Source organism: Penicillium solitum (assembly GCF_028829755.1).
Source record: "Penicillium solitum strain IBT 25940 chromosome Unknown utg000001l_segment0_segment0, whole genome shotgun sequence".
NCBI classification, from domain to species: domain Eukaryota; kingdom Fungi; phylum Ascomycota; class Eurotiomycetes; order Eurotiales; family Aspergillaceae; genus Penicillium; species Penicillium solitum.
This window is the reverse complement of record NW_027072121.1, coordinates 566,123-585,609: the sequence shown is the minus strand read 5'-3', so window position 1 is coordinate 585,609 and position 19,487 is coordinate 566,123. Positions and strand designations below refer to the sequence as shown.

The 19,487-nt window shown below is 48.3% G+C and overlaps 10 protein-coding genes across 10 annotated transcripts; 4 read left to right on the top strand and 6 right to left on the bottom strand.

The window, feature by feature from the left end:
* Positions 1-253: 253 nt before the first annotated feature.
* N7455_000230 (uncharacterized protein) lies at positions 254-1,115 on the top strand (the record flags this gene model as incomplete). The annotated part of the gene is made up of 2 exons (XM_040952330.2): positions 254-458; positions 541-1,115. 2 exons carry the CDS (start codon positions 254-256, stop codon positions 1,113-1,115), a joined length of 780 nt encoding a protein of 259 aa, XP_040817315.2.
* Positions 1,116-2,534: 1,419 nt separating this feature from the next.
* On the bottom strand, positions 2,535-3,859 carry N7455_000229 (proliferating cell nuclear antigen; the record flags this gene model as incomplete). The annotated part of the gene is made up of 6 exons (XM_065603760.1): positions 2,535-2,552; positions 2,618-2,904; positions 2,987-3,416; positions 3,481-3,521; positions 3,593-3,741; positions 3,822-3,859. The coding sequence occupies 6 exons, from the start codon at positions 3,857-3,859 to the stop codon at positions 2,535-2,537; spliced, it is 963 nt and encodes a 320-aa protein (XP_065462251.1).
* A 423-nt stretch (positions 3,860-4,282) lies between these two features.
* Positions 4,283-6,335, bottom strand: N7455_000228 (vezatin family protein; the record flags this gene model as incomplete). The annotated part of the gene is made up of 5 exons (XM_040952173.2): positions 4,283-4,941; positions 4,994-5,445; positions 5,501-5,982; positions 6,039-6,232; positions 6,287-6,335. 5 exons carry the CDS (start codon positions 6,333-6,335, stop codon positions 4,283-4,285), a joined length of 1,836 nt encoding a protein of 611 aa, XP_040817174.2.
* Positions 6,336-7,777: 1,442 nt separating this feature from the next.
* N7455_000227 (MFS transporter) lies at positions 7,778-9,550 on the bottom strand (the record flags this gene model as incomplete). Its single annotated transcript, XM_040952445.2, has 3 exons — positions 7,778-9,048; positions 9,123-9,151; positions 9,405-9,550. 3 exons carry the CDS (start codon positions 9,548-9,550, stop codon positions 7,778-7,780), a joined length of 1,446 nt encoding a protein of 481 aa, XP_040817424.2.
* Positions 9,551-9,821: 271 nt separating this feature from the next.
* N7455_000226 (uncharacterized protein) lies at positions 9,822-10,362 on the top strand (the record flags this gene model as incomplete). Its single annotated transcript, XM_040952390.2, has 2 exons — positions 9,822-10,097; positions 10,228-10,362. 2 exons carry the CDS (start codon positions 9,822-9,824, stop codon positions 10,360-10,362), a joined length of 411 nt encoding a protein of 136 aa, XP_040817153.2.
* Positions 10,363-12,310: 1,948 nt separating this feature from the next.
* Positions 12,311-13,839, top strand: N7455_000225 (uncharacterized protein; the record flags this gene model as incomplete). Its single annotated transcript, XM_040952166.2, has 2 exons — positions 12,311-12,395; positions 12,464-13,839. 2 exons carry the CDS (start codon positions 12,311-12,313, stop codon positions 13,837-13,839), a joined length of 1,461 nt encoding a protein of 486 aa, XP_040817415.2.
* An 899-nt stretch (positions 13,840-14,738) lies between these two features.
* N7455_000224 (alpha/beta fold hydrolase) lies at positions 14,739-14,999 on the bottom strand (the record flags this gene model as incomplete). Its single annotated transcript, XM_040952205.2, has 1 exon — positions 14,739-14,999. One exon carries the CDS (start codon positions 14,997-14,999, stop codon positions 14,739-14,741), a length of 261 nt encoding a protein of 86 aa, XP_040817154.2.
* Positions 15,000-15,249: 250 nt separating this feature from the next.
* Positions 15,250-15,609, bottom strand: N7455_000223 (alpha/beta fold hydrolase; the record flags this gene model as incomplete). Its single annotated transcript, XM_040952291.2, has 1 exon — positions 15,250-15,609. The coding sequence occupies one exon, from the start codon at positions 15,607-15,609 to the stop codon at positions 15,250-15,252; it is 360 nt and encodes a 119-aa protein (XP_040817444.1).
* Positions 15,610-16,975: 1,366 nt separating this feature from the next.
* nscB (metallo-beta-lactamase type thioesterase nscB) lies at positions 16,976-17,978 on the top strand (the record flags this gene model as incomplete). Its single annotated transcript, XM_040952449.2, has 2 exons — positions 16,976-17,221; positions 17,286-17,978. The coding sequence occupies exons 1-2, from the start codon at positions 17,012-17,014 to the stop codon at positions 17,976-17,978; spliced, it is 903 nt and encodes a 300-aa protein (XP_040817086.2). The 5' UTR covers positions 16,976-17,011.
* Positions 17,979-18,293: 315 nt separating this feature from the next.
* N7455_000221 (Zn(II)2Cys6 transcription factor domain-containing protein) lies at positions 18,294-19,289 on the bottom strand (the record flags this gene model as incomplete). Its single annotated transcript, XM_040952048.2, has 1 exon — positions 18,294-19,289. The coding sequence occupies one exon, from the start codon at positions 19,287-19,289 to the stop codon at positions 18,294-18,296; it is 996 nt and encodes a 331-aa protein (XP_040817493.2).
* Positions 19,290-19,487: the final 198 nt, after the last annotated feature.

Below are 19,487 nucleotides of genomic sequence, written 5' to 3'. Positions count from 1 at the left end.
AGATGAGAAGGGGAGATGCGAGAGATGGGGAAAGTTAGAGCGGGGCAACACCCAGACCCCAAGTGGATGTCATTCAGATAACATGTGCAACCTTAGAATTACTTTGATAGGACAATCTTTTTCTCTTCAACATTCCTAATCTAGCTTCCCATATCTCGTTCAGCATCTCACTATATCTATTTAAGGTACTAGCTCCGACTCCCACCTAATATAGTCAACCACCTCCATCCACCGAAATCCTACAACAATCAATATGGCCAGTATCAAACCCGACCAATCCACCTGTCGCTTCTCCAAGCGAATCTCATTCCGATGGCTCACAACGCCCGCCGAGGAAACAACCGATACAATCGTGATGTCCGTGAAGGACTGGTACGTTGATCTGCGGATCGAAACGGCAACAGGCAAAATAGACTGGGCCATTGCCGGGCAGAGGATTGTAGAGAGTCAGGAGCCTTGTAAGTTGCCTACATCTTTTACTAAAACATACACTATATTCAGCGAAACGTATACGAACAACCCTTTTAACCAACTCAATAGTGCGAGTGACCTTCTCTCACGAGCTTGACTCTCACAATGCATTTGAGACTGTTGATTGTGGTACTTTCGTACCCTTGCCAAACGGTAATGATCTCGAGATGGGGTCGATGCCTCGTCATGACCTCCCCGGTGCACCTGACAAGGAATATGAGGAGGTATGGCGGGAATTGCCATTCAGAGAGGGCCCCGAGGGGCCTAAGAAAGGTCTTTCATGGGTGCTGGAGTCGGATGATGGAGACCTCAGTAGTGGGGAAGGAGAGGTGACGGTTACGAAGACTTTTATCGGTCGCATCTGGGGAACGTATTTGGCGCTGAGACAGACGCAGACTCATACGCGACAGAAGAATGCATCTGGTGAGCTGGTTGTTAAGAAGTCGGGCGCTGATGTTAGTGCTAGACGGGAAGAATGGGAATCGGGCTGGAAGGAGAAGTATTTGGTTGGGGAAGCTGCGGGTGCGCTGCCTTCGATGGTGGTTGGGTTTGATGGAGAAGGGGTGGGGTCTTGGAGAATTCCCGGGGAGAAAGTAGAAGTTCAAGGAAAGACGTATATCGTTCGAGCTTCTGAGGAAATTTAGTAGCACAGCTTTTTTCAACCATGACTGGCATTTGGATATATATAACTACATATCAAAGCACAGTTCTTGTGATATCGGATGTTTACCGTCGGATCTCCCGTATTTAAGATGATTCATCATTTCGCCATTAGAAAATGAACACGATAAAAAGAGCCATACTGTACCCTCATTTCCCGGTCTTGCACTGCATCTAGGTATCCAAGCTATGCTGAACAGCGCGGGTCGGCCTAAACCGAGAGTATAAGCTAAACTCAGCCATGAATTGCCGAAAACCAGCCTAGACAATACAAAAGCAAAAGCCTTCCAAGGCCACATCCAATTTGACACAAAAACAATCAACACAACCGACCTTCGTAGTACAATAACCCAACATCCCAAACCATCTGCCCTATACCTTCCCAAACAGGCCAAGCGCACAGATGACTCATCCCACGTGACAGCAATATAAAACCCGCAAACCCACCCATCGACCAAATTTCCCTCTTCAAGCGCCATCCCCACCAATGCTGCGTTTCTTTGCTACACACGGCGAGCTTTCACAGCCCGTCCTCGCGACTCTGGGTCCCGCCCAGAGCTTCGTGAGACCCCTTGCAAATGAGAAATTCGGAGGAATCTTCAAACCCCAACCCGCGCCGTCGTTCGTTCGCGCGCGTCGGCGTCGGTCCTGCCCGTGAGGGCCTGGTGTGATCCTAGATCACTTCTTACCCACACTTGCACTTGACATCAGAAACATCGGGCGACGGGGGCTTGCTCCTGGACCCCTTGGGAGAGTCGGTGCGGAGATTGTGTGTGATGACACTTTAGTGCAATACGCAGCATACCTTGCTCTGTTTCTCTTCGGAGGGGCGGATGGTATCATTCGATTCCGATCATTCTGGTGGGGATGGCGCTTCACCTCTTTTTTTCAAGGTCAGTTCATGTTTCCTCCCCCCTGGTTCTTTTTTTTGGGGTGGTGTCTGGGAAGAGTTTTTTTTTTTGGCGACCTTGCTGATTAGTGGGGTTGTGGACCTTGCGAGGTTCCTTAGGGTCCTTTTGCCTGCGGGCTCGTTAGGTTTCGGTCGCTGGGTTTGGTGTTGAGGTTTTATAGGGATTTTATTCAGAGTGGTGGACATAATAAAATACATGAAGTCATGAAATATATCTTTTTGCTAGCGCAATGGCTGGTGGAATATTCTAAGAATCTTCTTTCACTCGTAATTGTGTTGGAAATCTTTGAATTCTAAGTGAAGGATGCGTGTTTAGAAAAATTTGCGAGGTCGAAACCTCGACCGCTGAATGTGTAAATTATCGTGAACATCTTGTTAAAAATCCCTGTTGTCAGGGATGTAGTGAAAGAACATTTCCTCCAAGTTCTCTCCATTATCATCGAGCTTCATTTTTAGCATTGCCCATATCCCCTCAAATCACCGAACGATTCGTTTACTCTTCATCACCGATCTGCGTTCAAACCCACGTTAGCTCGGGTTCCAATGATGTTGACCTTTGAACAACCAAGAACTTACCTTAGGAGCGAGGTAGAATCGCAGGTGACCACTGCCCAGACCGTACTCAACAAGCAGAGGCACTTCCTGGGAGAGGTGCAGCACGACAGATGAGGACAGGTTGGAGGCCTTGCAGAAGTTGACAAGGTACTTAAGAGAGAAGGTCAGGGCGACGGGTTCGGAGAGGTTGATGACGACGTTCTGGTCGGGCTTGTCGACGTTGGTGTGCTGGCGGATGGTGACGGATCCGTTACCGATATCACCCTGGCAGGAGAACTTGACGCCCTCCTTGCTGGCCTCAATCACAACTGTGGAAGAAATTAGTATGACGGGACTTTTTTTTGTCTACCACCCGGGCTTAGGTATTGCTTCAAGAGGAAAGTTACTTACCAGACTCGGACAGCGCGTTGAGATCTCTGCAGATACGCTGGAACTCAGAAGAAGGCATCTCCACGGTAGCGGCGTACTCAGTCTCAGGGATGGCCAGGTGCTCCTGGTCAATATCCATGAGCTTGATATCATACTCGCTGAGTCGGTCTGTCTCTGCACTCTCGAACATGAGGTTGACGGCATCGGGTGAGTCCTCAGCCTTGAGGGTCAGGATGTCCTCATTCTGGGCGGCGCGGAGCACCTTGGTCAGGGAGAGCAGGTTGATGCCGAGGGCAATGTTACGGTCGCAGCGGTATGGGGAGAAGCCCTCGGCGCGGAGCAGCATGGAAACTAGGGCAACGTGCGAGTTGTCCATGGCCTGAAGGGCGATTCCGGAATCATTGCAATCGAAGTTGCAGTCCTGGACAAGATCCTTGATGGCGTCGACGACCTACACACAGCAGTGTTAGTATTTTGTCGATCACTGAATGGGTTGAGTGGTATATATCACATACGCGCTTCAGAAGGCTGGCCTGTTCCAATCGTGCTTCCAACACTAGAGAGTGGGTTAATTGGTCGGTTCTTCGCACACAACAATCTTTTCGATTTGGGGGTTGGCCGACTTACTCTTGATGATTGTGTGTGTTAGGGTATTTAAAATGGGTCGTAAAGAAAGAAGAGGAGAAGTAGTGTGTTTTCGAAGTGAAGAAAGTGGTAGGGGGATGAGGACAGTGAATTGGGTATGTATTTGAAGAAAGATGAAAGAGGCAGCAGGTCTAATATAAGGATCGCGTTGGAGGGTGGGGAAGACGCGGTCGCGTTTGGCGATATGTCCCTTTCGGGTTAAGTTTGATACCTCAGGCGGCAAGGCAACAAGGCCTCCTTCACATCCATCGCCGTAAGGGTTTTTGCCGATATTATGATCAACAATTACGAGTAGTATGGATATTGGAAGAATGATTCATTTGAAGAAGGGCCAACTGTAATGTACAAATTGGAAAAAAAAGAGGTCGAGGTTAATCCCCACACTCAACAGAAACGAGAACCGCCATCCAAGGCCACTTAAAGACAGACGAACAGATAATAATGGCACAAAATAAATAAGTAACAAGCAAAGTAGCAAGAAGCAAGAGGCAATAGTCCTCGAATAAACACCGATGTCGCCGAGCCCCGTCTATATGTACATGTTGTGGGTATCAATTTATGACTTCCCTGCTGCTAGCGCTGGTTGAAGTCAAACCTGCGCCGGATGGCGCAGACGAAAGAGGAATTCTGTGTGGAATGCATCAAGCATGAGACAGAAATCCAAGCCTTGTCTTAGATGCTGGTAACTCGTTTTGCAGAGTTGTTTCCTGGTCGTTGCTTGATGACCATTTCCAGTTCTTTGAGCATGTTATTGCTAGCATCTACCTTTTCTCTGGCAGTCGCCTGTCTGGCACGGTCTTCTCGAACACGTGCAAGACGCTCGTCTCTGGTCAAAGACATTCTCTTGTTTCTCGAGGCCGGGAGTACAACAGCTTCGAAAATTTCCTCATCATCATAGGTGTGGGTCAGATCCGGCCGGCCATCGCCAGTGAGGGCTTTCAGTGCATCCGTTGGGCTGCCCTCGACTGCCGTAGACCCTCCCAGACTGGGGGTGGGGGACATGGGTAACAAGAAAGTACTTGGTGGCCGCGAGCGATCCCCGACGCTAAGGCGATCGTGTTGGTTTACCAATGCGGCTTTACCAGCTTCCCACTCTTGGAGAAGAGCCCTAAGATCACTGCCAATGGAGTCATATTGTGTAAGGAGGTTGGTTTCGAACTCATCAGGGTCTGCGCGTTCTAGATTGGCATGTGACTCCTCGCTGGCAATGTGCATTTTAGCATGCAAGGCACGGACCCCTTGTGACAAAGAGTTGAGCCGTCGGAATTGAGAACGCAGGTGGTCCTTGCTTGGTGAGGCGGAAGGCAACGGGGATGGAGGAATGGTATCGCCTGCGCATATTAGCCAACGTCTTTGTGTCATAAAACAGGAGTCATCACTCACGGTCCTCTTCATTTAGAATTGCTGTCATTTTCAGCATACTGTTGCCGGTCACCGTAGCAAGCTCACGCATTTCCTCGACAGCAGAACTCCACCGAGCAATATCGGAGCCACCGCCATCGGCGCTTAGGGCTAGCAAGCAGCACAGCACGCTTTTTCTCACACTATACAGTTTTCCAAATAGATCCTTCAGAGCGCGCAATGAGTACTGGTCTTCGTTGGCCCGCTGCGACAGCGACGCCTCAACCGCTTCGAGTTCTTCCAGTCCAATGTCATAAATGTCGTAATATTTCGCAAGATTGCCGTCATCGGTAAGTGGGCGTAATGTGTTCTGGGATTGAATATACCGCTCGAGCATGGAGTAGAAGCATTCTGAGACCGCTCTGCGTAATCTCAAGCATCGTCGCGTTTGTACTAGATCCTCCAGCCGACTGATGGGGGGTAGAGGAGTGCTTCTGTGGTAGTTGGTTAGCCCTGTTGTAATCTCGAACAAAAACGTCGCGTTCTTACATCCGATAACCTCTCGAGACAAGTTCGACCTCCTGAATGAAGACCACAGAAGCTGACGCAGCAGAGTCAAATCCCTGAGCGTTTCCAATGAAAGCGCCAGCTGCCTCAACAGCCTGGTGCCGGAGATATTTCAACCATTGCCGTTTTGCAAAAGCATAAAACAAAACACCGACAGCGGGCACAAGTATCAGAAGCACTCCAACTTTCTTGAGACTGAGTCCTGACCCAGTCCTTGAACGGGTCCAATGTAATAGCCAAGCGATAGAAAAAGATGTGGCGGCTGTGACGATGGCGCCTTGAATTCCAAAAGTTGTAGATAGGGACGGGAGAGCGGAGGGTTGCTTTGCAGATAGGACATCTGCCGCGGATGTGTAGGAAGGAGCGCTGTGTTCATTTAAGAGTTGCGATGCGACAATAACGTAGCCAAATTGTTCCAAAAATCGTTCGTTGTCGCTTCGTGCCAATCGGACGTTCAGGGCGGACTAGACGAGAAGAAGTGTCAGCATGATCCCCTGCTATCGTAGACGAGGGGTCGTACCGAGCAGGTGTCATATAGCTTCCCAATGAGTTCCCCCTGCGGTGTGCCTCGTAGATTCAGAGGCTTTGGTAGCTTGTTTCGAACGCGATTTTGGAATTTGGAAGCTCCTCGGGGGGCAAAGTTGGAGGAACGGGTATGATCATCGTCGCTGTGATTCTCCTCCACGGGCCAGCTCTCTTCGTTTCCACCCTCCCCTGGCAAGGATGTCAGTTGGTTTGAATTCCTCGGAGATCTTGGACATAGCTCACCTTCCAAATATTCGGCCAAAGGCGAGTTCTCATACACGACTGATTCCATGTTGCGGGATCATGCCGCGATCACAGGAGAGCGGAGAAGGTGGGCGAGGGGTGACGCAAAACAGGTGATGAGACAGGCGCTTACAGACCCATGTCGCAGAAGGGTAGGCGCCAGGCAGACAGAAAAAGAAAAGTACTGAGCGGTAAAGAAAAGGTAAATGTTCAATGTTGGAAATGCCTGGGGCCACGTTGAGGCACGTCCGGGGAAAGGAGGTCTCCCAGTCACGAGAGTCTAATTTAGACATGACCCACTTACCTGTTCCTGGCGATGCTTTGATGATTTAACAAGGTAAGGGTGTCTAGATTTAATTTAAAGGAGATTAGATGATACATAAAACTACGATGTACAACATACAAGTACATATGCAGTTTCCAGCCAATCTGATTAATGGAGATCAAGATTTAATGTACATCTTGCTGAGTTGGCCATAAGCTGCATGCACCTGGGCAAGCCCTCTTGCCACCAGTTTTATGCATTTTCCAGGGTTACCTAGGTATGGCACATAATGATGAGTCATCCAGTATAATATGCCAGCCTGGTAGATCTGGCATCCACATGTATCCATTTTGGGGATAGATCACCATCCATGATCCTTCTAGAATGACGATCATGCTTTTGCTTTTTTTAACTAAAAGTGAATGACTATCTTCCAAACAGCCACGATGACCGAATTGTTGGTCGTAACATTATATGGCAAAGAGACTGCTATCTCTAACATAGATGAAACACAATGTCTCTGATATTGTCTCGGGCCAAATGGATAACATAATCAAAGCCCCAGTAGTGGACAGAGGGCATACAGAGCACTACTCAAATAAGAGCGCAAACAATCTTCAAGGCAGGGTAACCATGGCGGTGACTATAATGTATGGGTTGTCACGATTGGACTCTACCGCGATACCCCGTGCATGGTGTACATCTGCATGTCATCACAAGTCTTTCACTGTTTCACCAGTATATTCCAGATATCAAGGACCAGATCATTGATCAAAATCTGCAACTTCCGACCTGGCCTTTCGCAGGATATCAGCTGCCTTGTCATTCTCCCAGTCATGGGGAATTGCCGGAGGTAGGAGAACTTGACTCCGAAGAGAGATCAGCAGGTGCAAATCTCCAGTAAGTAAGGGGGTTGTAGTCTTTGCTTTTCACTGTTGATGCTAGGGTTTGGTTAGACTACGTGCTACCTTCATATCGAAGTCAGAACCAGCAACTTCTCGGTTTAATTGCTGAGCGGGCCTAGGCAAACGGACATATACTTATTGTTCCTATCACTCGCCACTATTTAGAGACAATGACGCTACTAGCAGGGAAGATATATGGATCAGAGTATTGTGTATATTGTTATATTGATTAAGTATATTCTATAGTCTATTTTTCTTTCACGTGCATTTAATGTCATGTCATAATAAAAGGAAGGTCATCAGCAAAAAAAAAAAAAAGGTTCAAACTGCATCTTCGACATCCGCCGTCTTTTGTTCAGCAGAATCTCTCCACACAACGATCACCACAAAACCAACAGACAAGGAGCAGATTATTGCCAAAGTTGTCATCCACCATCCAAATCCAATATTTCCCACTGCGATCGGCGATAGCACGGTGCCAATAGCAGCCAGAATATTCCGGACCAAATTCAAGTCAGCAACAACTGAGGCACCAGCACCCGGCTTGACATCAACAAGGAACGGCATGACTGTCGAAGTGACAAGCATGATTCCTAGTCCAAATAGGAATGCTCCGACGAGGGGAGCAACCCAGAACACTCGTTTCTCAATCAACCAGCCATAGATTAGTAGACCTGCCGGCACAAAGCCAACGCCGTACCACACAGTCTTGATTCTTTCGGTTGGGCGAATCTCTCCATTGTGGCTCAACTGGTATTTACGCAGTTTGGCATCACTTAACTTTCCACCGACAACGCTTCCAATGGCGTATCCGAGACAATTGCTGATATAGCAGAGCCCAATTTCGATGGCGGAGAAGTTATACGGTGCCGCTGAGTATGCATAGGGAAGGGTGGTGTTGAAGCAGTAGAGACTAGAAAAGCAGATACTGACGTAGGCGATTGTCAAAGCGATCGAAGGAACTGTCAATAGCCTCAATTTTGGCAAGGGAGCAAAGGCATCACGCGAGATCACTTGGTGCCACTGTAGCTTTTCCTTGTTTTCGGTGGGAGGTTTCACCAGTGTCTCTGGAAGACATAACATCGTAAGAATCGCAGTGCTGAATGTGAAAATGGCCATGAAGTACAGGTTTGCTCGCCAGCCAAGCCATACTTGAATAGCACCTCCGATGATTGGGGCAATCATGGGTCCAATCAGGGTTCCGAGGTAAAACCACCCTAGAGCCGAACCACGCTCGGTCGGAGTGAATACATCGCTGATAACACCTGCTCCGACACTCTGAGCAGATGAACATCCTAGTGCCTCGATGAGGCGGAGCACGGTAACCAAGGGAAGAGAATTGGACACAGCGCAGACGATCACGGCAATAGTCGATAGCAGGAAGCTGAAAACCAGCACAGGTCGGCGGCCATATTGTTGGCTCAGTGTGCTCCACCACAAAGGAGCAACTGCAAGACCTAGGAGGAAGACAGTTGTTGTCAGGGCGGCTTTGGTCTCCGTTGTATGGAAGTGGTCCACGAGGGTCGTGAAGGACGGGAAGAGGATGCAGGATGCAAATGGCGCAGTAAAGGCAGATAGGGTGATGATCACAACTATGCTTCGCTTTTGCCATGGGGAGTGAGTTGTTGGATCTCGACGTTTCTGAACAAAACAGAAGCGATCAAACCACGTTCGAGTGGTTGATGTGGATGGTCACTCGATGGATTTTGTCTCCGACATGATGGTTTGGAATGTTTTCTTTTTCTGTTCCTTGTAGAATGCTGCTTGTTCGTTGAATCTGATTATAAAAAAATATATTGTTAAGTAGGGCTATTTAATATAATAAGTAGTTGGTTGGATGGTCTCGAGGATTCGGGATTTCGGGGATTTCGGGACTACGGGGATTTGGGAGAAAAACCCGCGAGACAGCAATAAGCAGCCCTAGACGCCAGCAAGTGAGACCCTACACTTGGCCAGGGCAATTTGAAGGTTTGAAAAGAATTGAAAGGCGAGCGCCCCCAAAACGCCACAGTCAGGTGCGGCTAAGTCGGGTGGAAATGGGAAACTGGGATTTCTTCCTGTATCTCCCCTCCCACCGCGAATCCCCGAGATCATTATATTCCCGTTGCTCTGTACTAGCCGATATAGGACAATGAATAGAAGCTGTATCGCATGTTCCGAATCGAAGCTTCGATGTGAACTTAACAGAACAAATCCACCGTGTTCTCGATGTCTGCAAAGGGGGTGGACTTGCGTGAGGGCGGAGCGCAAGAAGCGCGCGCGAAGAACCAAGGGGATTAATTCCCCTCCGTCACCGCAAACCGGAAATGAGGATGGGCCTTACAAAGTTCCAGACGTAGCAGTATTCGGTGAACAATCTGTCGACATGTCATTCCTCGACAGTTGCTCACCGGACGAGGTCGATTTTCTAGCTCAGTTGGCTGACCTTGAAAATTGCGTCGATATGAGCTCCTTCACTTGGACACCGCAAGATAATCCCTCGATAGTCGGTGACCACAGCCTGCCTCAACATAGCACCGGTGGATGGACATATGAAATCGGCGGCCCGGAGATCGCCATGAATATGGGGTATCTATGCCCAGACAACTTTCGACTTCCTGCGGACTATGTCCTGGAACTAGAAGGCTCGGGAACCGTGCCTGTATATCGATTGGAAACATACGCGAGGCTCTTTCTTGCCCATTTCCATTCCTTCTTTCCTATACTGCACATTCCGACTTTCTGCTTGGCCTTGTCCCCCGCGGTGCTCGTCAGAGCGGTCTGTTTCATAGGAGCTGGGTTTGAAAACGGCGCAATATCGAAATCAGATGCAAAACTTATTCATGGGTCCCTATCATCCCTACTCGCCAAATGCTGTCTTCATTGCGACAAAACGTCCCCGAAACTTGAAGAGCTTCAAGCCGTAGTGCTTTTCCAGTTTGCGAGTATGGCAAACGGGGAAGGTGCAGCGGAACGGGCTGCATCGCGGCTCCTGCACCCACTCCTTGTCGCAACCATACGGCAAGTGGGGCTTCTCAAAATCCATGGCGAGTGCTCAAAAGCTACACGGAATGCACATTCATGGCAATCATGGATAGAAAAAGAGTGCAAGAAGAGAGTTCTTTGGGGCGTCTTCACAGTGGAAAGCTATCAATCTTTTCTATGTGGCAGTAAGCCACTTCTTCTACGAACAGACACACGCGCCTCTTTCCCTTGTGATGATCCAAGCTGGAACGCCTGTTCTGCCTCATTGTGGGCTGCACTCCCAGCGCAAGATCCGTCTAGCTGTTTCTTGTCCTCTGTCAAGGGGCTCATGGTCAGACAGTCTCCATCGGAGTTAAATCTAACTAAATTCGGCATAAATCTGTTAATTTTGGCAATTCACTCACTTCTGCTAGAAGCTCAAACTTCAATACTTCCTGTTGATCTGTCTGCCCTCGAGGGGGCATTGAAAACATGGCATATGTCCTGGGAGCAGTTTCGAAGACGATCCCAGCACCAGTATGAATTGAGTGTGGGAAATCTCCTTATTGCAAATAGTCTCTCGCTGTATTATCTGGCATTCCACTTTTTCAGAAATGGGCGCCCGGTACTAAATGAGAGAGATTACCTGGAGAAGTCTAGGGTTTCAGGTAATCCATTTATAATTAGGGAACAGGTTTATCAGGGTGAAATGACGAGGTGCGTTCGAGAAATGCTTGTTGAGTTTCAGGAGGGAGAGAATGCAATGGCAGTGCTTTTATAGATAATAACACGCTATCGATAAAGATACTCTTTGGGGAAAAGGCACTTCTAATATCACCATACACAAAGAATAGTCGGCCCCGGCCTTGTGGTGTCTTTTTGGTGGTCTTTTTAGATGGCCTTTTCAGAAATCCTTTTGAGATGATCTTCAATTTCCTTTACCCAGCCCAGACCCGCGCTTGACGAGCTCAATCCCGGAGTCCTCCCCGATTGTGCCCCGGGAACAACCTTATTTCCTCCTTTTACTCCTTGGGCGTCTTTCTTATTCTTCCTAGAAAAGAAGAGTTCTTCTATATCCTTTAATATTACCGATCTCAATCTCCTTGGTAATGGCTTTTTAGATTCAGAAGCCGAGAATCATATGAGCTCCGAGTGGGAAGGGCGGCTCAAATCGGCTCCTCTTATTGCATAAGACACAGACCGTGGAGGCTCCTATCCGGCGCAGCCCTCCCCCCACGAACCTCGTGTTCAGGCTATATACTCCGCACAACACTGGACCACCACATCCACAATCTATTTTAGTGGAGAGATGGTGATCGTCGCTTTCTAGTCTCGAAATTGGCGGACTCCAACTGGACGGTGAAGGAAGCGGAGCCCGAACCAATGCTTGCAGTCCAATCAACACCATTCACAATGGCCGATAGAGCCCTATTTACCCGGGCTTTTACGCATCAGGGATGCCCACTCATAATGAGGCTTGACCTGAGTCATGTTGCAGATACGACGTGTGCATACCGACCAATAAGAGCCATCCAGGCTATAGCCCTATCCAATCTGCCACTAGCTCATGCATACCCCTGGTCAAACTATAATTAACTTAAATGGCCAGAACGCGCCACAACGTCCCCGAGGTCGCCGATTTCTGGCTGGGTTTGTTTTAGCACAAGGCGCACTTTTGCACCGCCGACTGCTACTAACGAACTTGAAGGCCGACATGCGCCTATAAAAGATATATGGCATAGTACTTTGCCCTATGGTCTCCTCGTACTGTAAATTCCGATATTAACACTTCAGGGAGATTAATGCTCTGAAAGAGCCTTTTACTCTTTTACAAAAAGCATCCCAGCAATCCGTGTCCACGCATCCAACTGTTCGAACCCAACCCGAGCGCATTGAGTCTCTGCCTTCAATATGCCACGATATGCCCCTTCATCGGAGGAAAGCTCGTACCCGTTTGGTTATAACACAGTAGGTCATAATGACTATCGAGATGACGGTGCGCATTCATTTTCTTCTTCTTTCTTACCCTGACAATCCGAGGAGTATGGACTGATAATAAACTAGGTGATGATTGTATATTTCCTGCGTTCCCTTCACGGTCTGAGACAAAATGGATTCGACCTACCACAACAGGAGTTATATGGGTTGCACTTGTGGCATTCGGCTCCTACGTTGCAATCGCCGTTGTTGTCACCGTCCTGTTCGCCGTGAATACAGACAATAAAGGTGTGCATCAAGGAACCGCGGAATACGCTCTGTATAAGAATACCATGTTCAAAGAATGTTATGGCAATCCCGCACTTGACAACGCGAACAACTGCACTGTCATCGACTCCTACTTGAAAAAAAGTATGCGCGACCTTGCGTCGCAGGGGATTTCATACGTGAACAAGCTGGAATACTACGATGCGAATTTACCAGATTCTCAGAGGATTTCGTACAGCTGGTGCCAAGTAGCGGGTTGCTTCAACGACTATAAGGTCGTCCCAAGCGAACCGCGTTCTACGGCATTTTGGGCGACCACCATTGGAGCGTCTACCGAGGTTTATATGATCTTGCTTGCGGCGTTGTGGCAATTGTTAAAGCTTCACAAGGCCCAATACAGCGATGAGACGGAGTCGTGCAAAATGATTGAATGGGATATTTGGATTATCCAGCTCTGGGAGCTGGTCTCGGTAGGTTGGTGGTGGTTCGACTTTGGGCGACACGTCACCGATCGATCAATATACCCAGCACCTGGGATGCTCAGCTGGATACCGCTTTGGAAGTATGGCTATTTGCTGAACTTTCATCCTTATTCGTGCGCCCTCAGACATAACCCCAGAGCGGCGTTGGCGGGCAAGTGGCTGATGAACACGTTGGCATTCGTGCAGTGGTTGATTTCGGTGTACATTTGGAGATCCAACACAAACCCCCAATCCCCGTATTCCACATACGACTGTCTCGCTTCACAGATATCGATTGCACCAGGAACGTCGACGTGTCCCGTGGAGCAAATTTGTGCCCGAGATCTCCTCTTTCGCTCTTACGACTTTGCCTTCTCTGACGAGAGTATGGATATCACCGACCCCGAAATTACGATGTTTGTGGCCTTTTGTATTTTGAGCATCGGAATCGTGGGGAGATTCCTTCTGGTTGGCGTGTTGCCGGTGGTCCTACATCTAATGGGAAAAGGATCCGTTCAAAAACTGAGGGCCAAGACGTACGAGCATGATATCGGTTACGCTGGAAGCGTTGGAGGAGCGTCGCTTGTTTGTATCATTGTTGGGGGGTTTACCACTGCTGGCGCGATACTCGCCTTCTGGCATGGTCGTGAGAGTGCTTTTGTCATTGACTGGACCTGCAAAACGGTGCATGTTGATCTGAGCGCTTGGCGATATTACTTGGATGTGGAGTACGAGCTACCATTACGTGCGGTGAAGATGTGGTTCAATGTTTGAGGTGATGGGCTGGGAGATGTTTGGGTTATATGTCTGTCTATAGTTCTTGTGTTTAATACTATAATGAACGACGGACTCCTTTGCCACAGAGAGTAGATATATGTTATATTCATGCTCCGGTTTTAGTATTGGGTCTCAGCTATGATGCACTTTTATCCTTTAAGGGCCCTTTCTAGGCAGTTGATGAGTCCTCCTAGTCAGGCTGGATCACTGGGGCCTCCCTAACGACTTGTTCTCTCCTTCCATGAATTATCTTGACTGATGAGGTAACCCCAGAAGGGGCCCGCTAGAATCAAAGGTTATACATAGAAAGGTCTCTTGCACAGGATATGCTTTTTTTACCGCCTTCCTATACACCTAAAAAGGACATCTAAAAGAACATCTAAAAACACCACTAAAAAGACATGACAAGGTCGCATAGGCGGCCCACTATTCTTGTTGCTATATTCATTCGAAAGTGTGGATCTGTCTCAGTAATGCGCTGAATCGCGTAGGTAGAGCGAATAGGATCAAAAGCCAGACTAAGCAGAGACTGGGTTTGGATATTCATGATAGCAGAAACACCCGTGGACAGGAACCTCTTAATAAGCAAATATTAGATCCATGGATGGATAGAATTGCAGTGTTCTAACTCAAAGTTTTCCAAATTTTAGAAGTTTTCTGGTCGATTATGTATGCATGACATGGTAAATTGAGGTAGGTAGGTAAATCTACATATTTATGAACGTTCATATGATACCTACAAAACACAAACTCAGCCTTATCTTTCTTTGCTCCCTCGTTCAACAACCCAAAGATCTTGAGCCTAACTTCCCCTCTCCTGACTTACGTCAATCCATTCAGAGCTCTCTCTCTATCTCATTCCATGATCCTATTGTTTGCAAGCTCTATCCTCCTGCTCAAATGTGCGAGCTCTGCTGGTTCAACCACGGCAAAACAGCCTCCAAAACGGCATTTCCCTGCTCAGGGAACAGTGCATGCGACGCATCGGCAATAACCTTCGATGTGGCTCGATTCGGATACAGGTCCGCTGTCACATTCCACTGGGCTTTTGGTTGAAAAGGGTCATCCGCAGGAATCAGCTCGAGGACCTGCGTAGTATTGGCGCCGCCCCAATGAGATGCCAAGCTACCATAAGCTTGCACAGCGGCGTGCTCCATGGCGTCGGGGTGCCCCATCGATCCAGATATGAGAATCGTGATTCGGCGCAAAGAAGGCCGTTTGAAGAGCCTTGAGTCTTTCGGGGATAGGCAAAGAGGTGTTGCCAGTGATGAAAGGCATTTTGGCGATATCGATCGGTAGGTCGATGCCACCTGGGGCTGCTACCACAATTGCTGGTATTTTCTCTGGGTAGAGCACGGAGCTCACTTTAGCCAGGAAGGTACCAAATGCATGGCCGATCACGATAGATTACCCTCCGCCGAGTGTATCAATTACGGCTGCAATATCAGCTGCCAGGTCTTCCAGTGTCACGTTGGTAATCGGTCCCGTGGACTCAAAGGTACCCCGTGGTTGAGGTCGCAACACAAGGTACCCTGCATCTACTAGGGAGTTGCTGAAGTAGTTGTAATCGTCACCTCCATCTCGTCCGTATGAGGGGATGATTACAACTGTGGGACCTGCGCCTTGAACAAGAACTTGAATGTTTGCCTCCCCACTCCGGACAAACTGAGTAGGCCATTTGTAGTTCGCGAGCGGCTGAGTGAACACGGGTAGAGCATGTGCACAAGTAGCTGCGAAAGCGAGAGAAATGCTCGAAGAGAAGAACATAGTCAAGTTGAGAGGAATGCTATGCTGCCCGAACTCGGTGTAAGGGCTTGTGGTTCTCACTTCTAGGAGCGAGCAGGCCTTTTAGATGTGGAATCCACTGCTTCTCGAATTGATCCTTCATGAAGTTCGGAATACTCTCACTCCGTTCAATTTCCGGTCTTACAACTGCTATTGACTATCGGACATTGTGCAGCGGCCTTGGCAGATGCATGGCGGTGTGGCTGTAGGTCAATTCATTGCCGGGAAGCCGATTGCAAGAGAAAAACCCGAAATCACTCAACTCCCTGTATAGATGCGTGTTGGTCTCCTTACTTGTTACTTTCAGGTCATTGACACCTTTATATGACACTACAATTTCATGGTTCCTATTTGAAGAGTGAGTTGTGTACTATGGGGTGCCCAATAGACATACCATCGTACATCTTTACGAAATGAGGTAAAGAGCGAGTATGAACTATCATTTCTTCAAGAGCGATCCGGATAAAGGTTACCGCCAAAATGGCCCAATTTTGACTTTACCGCGATGTCGAACTTTTCTAACTGCCTACACACGTAGGTGGGTAAATGGTGACATTCGGGGATATCCGTATCGCGGTTCGGGATTTCGGAAGAGAAAAAAACGAGAACTCCTGTGTTCTGTCTTAGAAACGGGATATGACCATCAATTTCGATCAGCGCATCTTGACTCGTGGAAAATTCGCCCTCAACACGAGCCGTCATCAATTATGATCCCATCGTGTTAGTTAATCACGAGTATTCCAGCGTTTATTATGAGGGAGGCGGTGTCCCAGTCTCTTTACACGTCGAAGAATTCTTCGAAAGATGTCTCAATAGAGGACGAGCCTCTGACTCTTCCCTGATCAGGCGGTTAGAATGGAGTGTATTCTTCCTTTTTAGCTTGCCTTGCTACGGAACCTGTCCGTTTCTCCCGTAAAGTTCCCTCATTATGCTTTAAATTTTATGTTAGAATCATCACAGGTTATACATATAGAAGAGAAGTCCACTTCGCAGCAAGTCCCTATCTTCCATGCCCTTCGGCGTTAGCTACCCGGAATTATTAGCTAACGCCCGGGGGCATTCTTATTTTTGCTCTGTTGATGTATCAAGGTCTGTCGCTCGTTCTCGGTCGTGGTCGTTAATATTTTTTTTTGGCGCGCTTTTTTTTCTACCTCCTCTCTATACATAAAAAGAGGATAAACCTCGGTAGGAGAAAGAAATATATAGGACTCGAGGAATTTCCGGTTCGGTCCTAGCTTGGATATAATGCCTTGTATATCAGGCATCCCTACATGCCCTATCCGCATATGCTCACCAAATCCAAGGGCCCCCACCTTTCAATTCCAACATCGCTTACCCAAGTCGCAAAGCCTATCTGAGCGTCTAGAGTCGATCAGCAAGGAACATGTCCACCCCAAAAGTGTGGACGCAGCCAGGGTGGCAGGAATATTTATCTGCTCGAAATGCTGGACTGCCATATCTCCCAGCTGTCGCGGAACTCAACACAGAGGTGGTACGAATACTTGGCGGAAACCCGGGCAACATGCAACTGCAAGGAACCAATACGTATCTGGTCGGTAGTGGCCAGGGACGGATTTTGATAGATACAGGACAGGTAAGCGGTTTTGAACATCTCATTTTTAGTACTTGGAGGCTAAACAAGAGAATCATGTCGATAGGGATGTCCAATCTGGCTCACCACTCTGGTCAACTATCTTGACAAACACCAGTTGAGCATATCTCAGGTACTGCTGACCCACTGGCATACCGATCATACCGGTGGTCTTCCGGCGCTATTGGCTCAGTATCCACATCTGGCCGGGTCGGTGCACAAGGCCCATCCGGACCCGGGCCAGCATTCGATTCGTGATGGACAGACTTTTACTGCCGAGGGAACTACCCTGCGAGCCGTGTTCACGCCCGGACATAGTCAAGACCACATGTGCTTTGTCTTGGAGGACAGTGGCGCCATGTTCACAGGTGATAATGTGCTTGGACATGGAGGCAGTGTTGTTGTGGAAGATCTAGGACAGTACATGAAGAGTTTGAAAGTCATGACCCAAAGTGTGGGCAATGAAGATATAGCAGTTGGATATCCCGGCCATGGTGCCGTGATAGATGACCTACCAGCCAAACTCATAATCTGGAGCAGACATTGGGAAATGCGAGAGAAAAAGGTCTTATCAGCTTTTAAGGGCAACACAAAGAGAAGGGCGTCGTTGACGTTACGGGAGATCATCGTATGTCTCTACGGGCCCGAGATGGAGGCGATGGCGGGGCCTTTCATAACGCAGGTTCTATCGAAACTAGCTGATGAGGGAAAGGTTGGATTTGCTGTCGCAGGACAAGAGAAGAAGTGGTTTATGCTATAGAATAATTTTGTTCAATGCTTAATTGGAGTATATTAGATAAATGGATATGATGGGAATTCGGGTGTGGCCTGGCTATTAGTATCAACTCTTCAAGTGCCTGAGCTGAGCGCTGAGCCATATTCCATGTCCCTTGTGTTGTCTTGAATCGTGCCTTTCGATTAACTGGATATTCAAATTATCCAAGTATTACATCGTCAGGTATAGAGGCCGCATAAGCCGCCGACTGTATCTAGGTACTTGTGGCCCATTATTCCAAAATGACAATATTCCAAAAGTGAATGCAAAAAAGCCCACATCGAAGAAAGAGATCTCGATCTATCCAAGCCAATAAGTAGCGTCATTCGTGATTTGCTGCAACCTCTCACGCAAGAATGTAGCCATTCCTGGCATAATGTCCGTTGGCAGCTCTGATCCATTCCTTAAACCTTCCCAACTTAAACCCCCACTCCCTTCGTTGTATCGCTCAGTAAGCTGTAAAATGAGCCTGGCCAGCTCCGAAAGCTCTGTGAAGACTTGCATAGCTGTAGCGCCATGCCCAGGGGACCTATTAAGCCCGACACCGGGAATCCCCAATGGCGTCGATTGACTGAGTAGTCCAGTTGGAGGTTGGTCTTTCGCAAAGTTCGAAATTGCCATAGCATGTATATCGATGATGGACATGCAGATTGCCGAAACGAGCATCCCCACCTCCGCTTGCTGTGAGCAAGGACATATCAAAACTGTAGAGAGGCGATGGAAGGCTGCTGTGATGGTTTGTGCAGTTGTGTTGAGAAGGCTTGCGTCGACGGGTAATTCTCGTCTCAATTGGTCTGCTGATACTTCTAGTTCGGAGAATATTTCTAGAACGACTAGCAGGCAATCCGGATCGGAGACTTCATGGCTCTTTGTGGTACTAGGGTCTGCCTGTGCCGCTTTGTTGTTGGACGGGGTGGAATTTGAGATTGGGATATTGGATGTCACGTTGGCAGGTGTGGTGGAGCCATTGAAGCGGGAGTATAGTTTCGCGCTCTCATCTACAAACTGGGTTGTTGTTATATCTCTCGCAGAGAGTCTGTTTGGTTCTTCGCTATTCCTTCCCTCTGAGACCTGTTTCTTTGACCGGTAGGGGCGGCCAGCCCGTCTTGCTGGGCTGTAAAAGCATGTGTATCCAAGCTTGTCGCAGCGGGAACAGAAGGGTTTCTCCCTTGTACAACGTACTTTCGAGGCAGAGCATCTGTCGCAGGAATCTTTGAGTTTTGGGGTTTGTAAGTAAGAGGCGGTATGCGGAGTGGTTTTGGACGATCTAGAAGTTTGAATGCGATTTCGGTACATGGCGTCGGTCTCTGCTTGTCATGAAGGGATTACTCGTAGACCGACGTCCTGCTAATATAGATAGTTCCCCTGTTAGTTTTTTTTTTCCCGAGCATCTTCGACTAGCTTTTGTCTTTGCCTTCCCTTACCTACGTAGATCGCTTGATGTTGGTCCCGCTTACAACCCACTTCCGCCCCTCCTTGCCAAGAGATAAGAAA